At 45.8% G+C, this 7,184-nt stretch overlaps 1 protein-coding gene across 1 annotated transcript in view; it reads left to right on the top strand.

Moving 5' to 3' along the window:
* Positions 1-5,258: 5,258 nt before the first annotated feature.
* T265_15234 (hypothetical protein) overlaps positions 5,259-7,184 on the top strand; it is a gene marked incomplete at both ends in the record, with an annotated part of 8,138 nt that continues 6,212 nt past the window's right edge. The window contains 2 exons of the mRNA XM_009177135.1: positions 5,259-5,379; positions 5,430-5,605. Of these exons, the coding sequence (XP_009175399.1) occupies positions 5,260-5,379; positions 5,430-5,605 (296 nt within the window). The remainder of the gene's footprint in view (positions 5,380-5,429; positions 5,606-7,184) is intronic.

Here is a 7,184-nt window from a genome sequence, read left to right as displayed (position 1 = left end):
GTAGGTTTGATGCAATGGCCGTCCAGGGCTCTGTCGGCTGCTGCCACGTCCGTAGTTAAGTGATTCGGATTGTTCACCACATTGTGGAATCTGGAGAATTGCGAAATCTTAGTCTATGAGAGGCCAATAGACGCAACTTAGAGCGAGGACCTCTATCTCGGTTGATCCCGGGCGCCCTTTTGAAGACGATTCAGTACAGCAGTTTGCAACTCTCATGGGATGACAACACCTTCTGAAGATAGAACCTTCCTTTGATTAGAGGTAATGTATTACACCGGTTGAAATAAGGTTTTATTTTGTTCTTTGTGAGGTACTCGGTCATCAGTCCCGGCTGTACTTGGGGATTTGCTGCAGCACTGGGCCTTTGTCATTAGCCTGGCAGACCATCTCGGCAGTCGTCGGGTGGGTGCAAACTGCCTCCGAAAATACACGGTTCACCACCGTCTCTAATGCGAATGTTGCAACCGCGGTATTTTCCGCCCTGATCCGCTTAAACCAGTGAGGTGAGACAGCGCGTTGGCTTCTGCGAGGCTGTTGGTGAATTGATACTTGATAATGAAGTTGTATTCCGGAAGCAGAGTTAATCCTCGTTTGGGGCGGTGGGCGGTATACACCAAAATCGCCTTTTTTAAACCGAACACCACGGGGAGTGGCTTGTGATTGGTCATTAAGTCAAACTAACGGCCGTAGAGTATTTATGTAACTTTTTTGAGGGCAAACACGATCACTCAATCCTTCTTCTGTCTGACTGTAGTTGCGTTCGGCTGTTTTCCAGGACGTGGACGTATGCGCGATTACTTCTGGCTTCTCTTTGTGAGTTGGTAACGATGATCATCTTCAAAAAGGGTACTTATACTGAACTCAATATCCAACAGGGTGTTGGTTTACTTGTTTCAACACGGCTTTCAGCGTCACTCATGCTTCTCTGCCTTGCGGCGGTGCGCGAAATCATTATTATCATGTACGCTGGCGTACATATACAACAGGGATTGGTGTTATAGTTTTGTTCGCCGATGTCCCATGGAAATATGGTCAGGTATAATTTGTACGTGAATTCTTTGGGGCAGTCGGGCCAGTTTGCTCTGCACTAAAAACACCAGCTGGGACGCATGCGCGCAACTGGACCATGTTGCTATCCATAGATATATTCGGTCTCTGAGTCTCCAGCGAGAGGGCCCTCAGTGGCCGACGCAGCTGTGTTTTCTGGTAATGGCATTGATACTTCGCTTCTAGGTCACTGCTCGACCTTCCTGCTTCATTTTAAACCTTCCCATGGTCGGGTGAGTAGGGCTCTCCAATAATGTCAGTCGACTGGTTTTCGCAGAATCTGAGCAACGTAGCATAGCCTACGGGATGTTGTCTCTGCGGTCGTGGATGAGTTATTTCTTCCGGAAACCACTAGAAGTACCTCAGGGTTACTGACCAGGTTTCTGACGCAACGTTGTGGCACCCGAAACATTGATTCGTGAGCACCAAACGGGTTTTCGACTGGGTAGAGGCTGGGTCGATCACGTAGTGGTCTGGCTACCCAATAAGTTAGTTTACCAGGAGTGTGTGGCAAAGAAATAAAAAACAATAACGCTAGCTTGGGTATTTAATAATGAAGAGGTCAGATGGAACAGACTCACTAAAAGTTGTTCTCTTTAAAATAGTTCGTCGTTGGCCCAGGTCAGAGAATAAACAATAATCCAATTATGTTGGTCCAAAGGTCTTCTTCTGAACAGTTCTCACATATAATAGATTCTGAAGATGATCTGAAATGTGTTGGTACCAGAGTTAGTGCATGAGACTCGCGAATGACCGCTACAAGCGCGAGCGAATTCAAAAGAGAGAGTCGAAGCACGCGACCACGCTTGTATTGTGTGATTATGCAATTGATGAAATACGTAGTGTTATAATGGAAGTAAAATAAAGGTACATAACGCCACAACATCTGTCACTTGCTAGAACAGGGCCATATATACGGACGGCTCGCAAACTCGATGTTGCTTGACTTCAGGCATGCGTTTGACTCCGTCGATTATTCAGCGCCCGTAACTAGACTTTCCCAAAGGGGATATCCTCTAATTTTGTGAACATAATCTTGTCCTCATATCCACGCACTTTCTGGCGTACGGGTGTATGATGAAAATTCTGTGGGCTTCCTTACAAGAATCACTGTCCGGCAAGTATGTTCATCTTATTTCTGTTCAGTTTCTTCGTCGATGAATTAAATGGGTGTTGTGCCTTGCTGAACACTCGTGCAACCCTGTACCTGGCCTTGGCTAACTGCTCCGACCACTATGGTGAACCAAAAGGCACGGTAGCTTCCGACAGCCCTTTATGGAGAGAAGGGAAACTCATCATAACTGTATTTGTGGGGTAATCACAACATGTTCCACAAGGACGTGCTTGAATCCCCGTGAGGGTGTGAGAGGCGTCGAGCTGAGGATGCTCGATTCAGATTGGCCGGCATTCTGACCAATCAATGTATGCCCATGTTTGGTCCGTAGCCCGCACGTGACACTTACATCCAAGTGATGTGATGTTCGGTTATCAGGGACAGCCGGCTTTCGGATACTAGTGAGCGATGAAGGGTGCTTAAATTACTGCTGACGAGAGCCTTGTCGATATACAATGTGGAGACCATATCATCCTGATCTCTGGAGACGAGCATCAGCATTATTAGATGGTCTGGCAGTCATTAGTCCGTCTTTCGCCATGTGGCTTCCTTCTACAAGATTGCTTTTTTTCACGTGTTCTCATCTCATGTTGCTGTCGTTTGTGGTTATGGTGTCGTTTATAATCACTGATAGTTGTGTTTTTTTGTACACAACTCGATTGTATTGGCTCTGACGAATACCACTATTACCACAGCTTTTTGATTTTTCATTTTTGTGACCTGTGAGAAGTTCATGAAAGGTTCCGTAGGATTTTAATAATGAATAGAACCTTAATTTGGTTCATATGCACTGCAACAGCGTTTATAAGTGTTTGTTCCACTCGCACTCCGTTTTTGCCTAAGTGTGACGTTTTTAAAATAGAATCCCCGGCGACTTACACGGTCTCTACATGCATGTGATGAGAGTGTTGTTGACACAAACCAGTGATACCTAAAGCGTCATTTAGCGACTATGTATAACTATATATATATATATAACTATACAGTCGAAAATGAGGTATTTATAGTGCAGGTCCAATTTGTATGAGACGAACTAACGAGAAATTGTTTACGAGGTTGTGGTAATAGCATCAGCCGNAGCAAATATAACCTTACTTTGGTTTGTGTTCGAATACCACTATTACCACGGCTTTCTGATTTTTCATTTTTGTGACCTGTGAGTAGTTCATGAAAGGTTCCGTAGGATTCTAATAATGAATAGAATCTTAATTTGGTTCATATGCACTGCAACAGCGTTTATAAGTGTATGTTCCACTCGCACTCCGTTTTTGCCTAAGTGTAACGTTTTTAAAATAGAACCCCCGGCGACTTACACTGTCTCTACATGCATGTGATGAGAATGTTGTTGACACAAACCAGTGATACCTAAAGCGTCATTTAGCGACCATATATATATATATATAACTATACAGTCGAAAATGAGGTATTTATAGTGCAGGTCCAATTTGTATGAGACGAACTAACGAGAAATTGTTTACGAGGTTGTGGTAATAGCATCAGCCGGCTCTGACACAAGTGTGCCTGGTAGAGTCAGTGCATGTGTCTTAGAAACCCGAATCACGGTTGTCGACTTGGGTCACTTGTGGCGTCAAAAAGTTAACTTTGGCCCCAAGGGTAGCATGCACTAGTCTGCAGTGGGGACTGTGTTTGCGAGGCACAGCCCCGCTGACGGAGGATGTTGGACGTCCTCAGATTTTGGACCCTCGATGTCTTACAGCTGTTGCTGGTGCCTGATGACGTCAGTGAATTCGGAACTATTCGACCTCTGCCTCTCGACTTCCCTGTCTAGGCTTGGGCAACCTGGCAGTATCCTAGCCCTCGTGTCTCCCTCTGGTTGCATGGCAGTTAGGCACCGAAAGTGTGCTACAGCTGAACGGTTTTTTGTCTGCCTTCTGTGAAATCTCTTGAATTTTTTCTCCTGCCGTCTCATTACGGTACCTAGGCATGTACAATAGACAGGGTGTGGCAGCACTGTTTGACTCTGGGCACATCGAAGTACAATGGAGAGAGAGTAACCTGGTTTGGAGTCGATTGTGGCTTCGTCAGCCGGTTCCTTATGAAAGGACGGTTGCCCAATAACTCTCTCGTGACATGGTCTTTGTGACGCATTCAAACAAGGTCACTGACCTGGGATGTGCAAGCCTAGTGAAAGGAGCAGTAATAGTTTAATTGTGTTTAACGTTTTATAGGACTGGTCATCGTCACCACTGTGATAGCACGTTTTCCTCGACTGCCACTGGCCTCTTCAGGAAAACCCAAATGGCGGTGTAGCTGATCGTTAGTTTGTCCCACAGTTAGAAAGTGTGACTTTTCAGGCTACCGGATACCCGTTTGCACCTCAGTGAAAGCACTTTCAAGAATTCTTTCCGAGAGCCACTTCCAGTCCAATATGTTTTGGGGTTATTCAGAAGGATTTACGGTCGCGCAGGTCGAGACAACCACTCGCTTCACACCCGAGACAAGTAGTTGGCAAGTTGACAAATTGATAATTTGTTAGCCTCAGTTTAAATACTTGAGCTACACTGCACAGACTTTCGGGCTCCATGTTTAAGGCTACGCCTTCCGGTGAACGAATTCACTGTATTGGGGATTGATACGAGTTATGTCTGCTGGCGGAATTCAGCGACCATTGATGAAATGTTTTCAATTTTCCAGTTCAGTTTTAACAAAGTACTCAAAACGCAACGACCACAGGATATCTTTATTTCGATCCTTTGGACGCTTAATAAGAAGCCTGATGTTCACAGCAGTCGGACGTCTTGGCAGAGGTTCTATTCCTTCGTTGCCCATAGTGTTTTTGGTACGATGTTTCTCCTCTACCGCGCGATCGGTAAACAATGCAGCTAATGTGCAAATCGTGACTCATAACGGGTCAGACTCCCAAGTGGGTTTCCTGAGTTTACTTTCTACGTTTTTTTCCAGAGTCTGCAACATTGCCCGGAATTCTCCGGTCACATTCCTCTTGGTATGTAACCATTGTCGCGTTTAGTTTTCTATCGCTTTTGCGTTTTCTATAACTTCTATTCAGACGATCTTCAATTCACGTACAGTTGCGCTAGTGGTCCCGGCGGGCAGCATGTCAATAAGAGTAAGCCATGGAACACGTTCACTTACAATATTTGCACTCTCGCCTAGCTCGGTCTAAAGTGGAGGTGAGATTCCACGTCCCTAGTGCCTCGTGGATTCCAGAGCCTGCGCGCGCCAGACTTCTGGAAAAGGTGCGTTATATCGTCCGATCCACCAACAACTTCACTTACCTTTCCTACAGGAAGCTCATCGTATCACAAAAGATTCGTTCTTCATTATCGCCTCCGATCGTACTAGAAAACAAGTACTAAACCAAGCGGATTGTCTGGAACGCATCCGACGGTTGGTTCGTGAGTGCGTGGCAGAAATCAACAAACCTCCTCCTGATCCAGAAACCATCGAACTGATCCAAAAACGGTTTGTTGCTACTGCGTATAGATGGGCGGGAGTGTTACTGTGGTTGTTTTCTCGGCAACTTTTGTTATTTTTGGGTAGCTTTCTGTGAAGATCAGTCGGATCTAATGAGTAATGTTTATATACTCTACGACGTTTGTTGTGTGACGATTATCCATCCACACTCACTACTATAGGATATCGGGAGTGATCTCTTAGTTCGACAGGCGTTTTACATTTTCAAATTGCACTTCTAAGGGTCTTCCATCCGTTCCTTTTCTAAAACTCCAGAGTTTGGATTAGTTGTCCGGTTTGCCTATCTTGGTTGCTGCACAAGCCGGAATTGTACCGCAACGGGTGAATTTAACGTACATATTACCGCAGCGTTAATACTATTGGCCGGCCACCGCGACGCTTCTTTCGCCTTTGATATGACAACACACGTAAGCGTCGGTGTTGTGGTGGTTACACCCTGAGAATCTGTCCCAGTCAACAGTGTGTATTATGATCACGCGTTCGAAGTCGGTGTTAGCGTCACTAAGGACCCAGTGTCGTAGTTCCGTATTATTCACTTGTTGCCACCAGACGCGCGAAATGCTTCCCCGACAACGCCGGTAAAGTGCAGGCAGGTCACCAGTTTTCACATCCACGAGGAGGTGCAGCTTGTGCTGGCGCCTAATACAGTGTCTGTTCTAGCGCAATCCATTGTCTCTACGTCTCTACGAGTGTCTCAGTAGTCTCAGACCACTCACTGCTGTGGTATAGTGGGCTACTGAAGAAACGAAAGGATGTCGTCCATACGACGGACTCGTTTATCATACTTAGCCCTCAATCTACACTCAACAGCTGCTTACCTACTGTTCCATCCCACCCGTAATAAACTGACCGAAGTAGAGAAGGGATGACAAAGGAATACGATGAAATTCAGTGGACCCAACGTGCCTTGAGATTGCTTTGGTAGGCGTTTTGGAAGCTTCCAACTAACCCGAGAGTCCGGTACTACTTTGACTGGTGACAATGGGAGCGTTACCAATCTCGACAAAATTAAACAGCTTGAACAAAAGAACCGGTAGCCTGGCGGAACGATTTGAGACACACCTTGTTTGATTCTTGCATCAAGTAATTCGACTGGTCGCCAAACTTAGCTCCACTGGTTCGTGCATTCGGATTCTTTTTCGCCAGCGAGACTAGCTGGATGTTAAACCCCTAAAGCTGGCTCTAATTACATCCATCCTGCTTTACTCAGAGACAGGAATTTCGTCTTGAGTAATTAGTTAGTTGTGCTGCTTCAAGTAACTGGGTTCCAAAAGTAGTTTCAGGTGCGCGATTCAAACGCCACAATTACTCTAATTCTCGAGAAAGAGGACAACCATTTTGAGTTTACTGCACTCTCAATGACTTCAAAATCGGTTGAAGCCTTCCTTTATTGACTGTCAAGAAAGATCATCAGATCTGCGAACAACTGGCAACCTTTCGCCCGACCTAAAGCTGCCACCTTCACGTGGTGGTCGGGCTTCAGTGCTGCAATGATCCCGCGGGCTACACTGGCTGGAACTTCGTTCCACAAGGTGCAACCATGCCAGGAAGGCCAAAGGGGAGCAGC

This window comes from Opisthorchis viverrini, assembly GCF_000715545.1.
Source record: "Opisthorchis viverrini unplaced genomic scaffold opera_v5_393, whole genome shotgun sequence".
Taxonomy (NCBI): Eukaryota; Metazoa; Platyhelminthes; class Trematoda; order Opisthorchiida; family Opisthorchiidae; genus Opisthorchis; species Opisthorchis viverrini.
The sequence above is the reverse complement of the archived record's forward strand: the minus strand, read 5'-3'. Positions and strand labels throughout refer to the sequence as shown.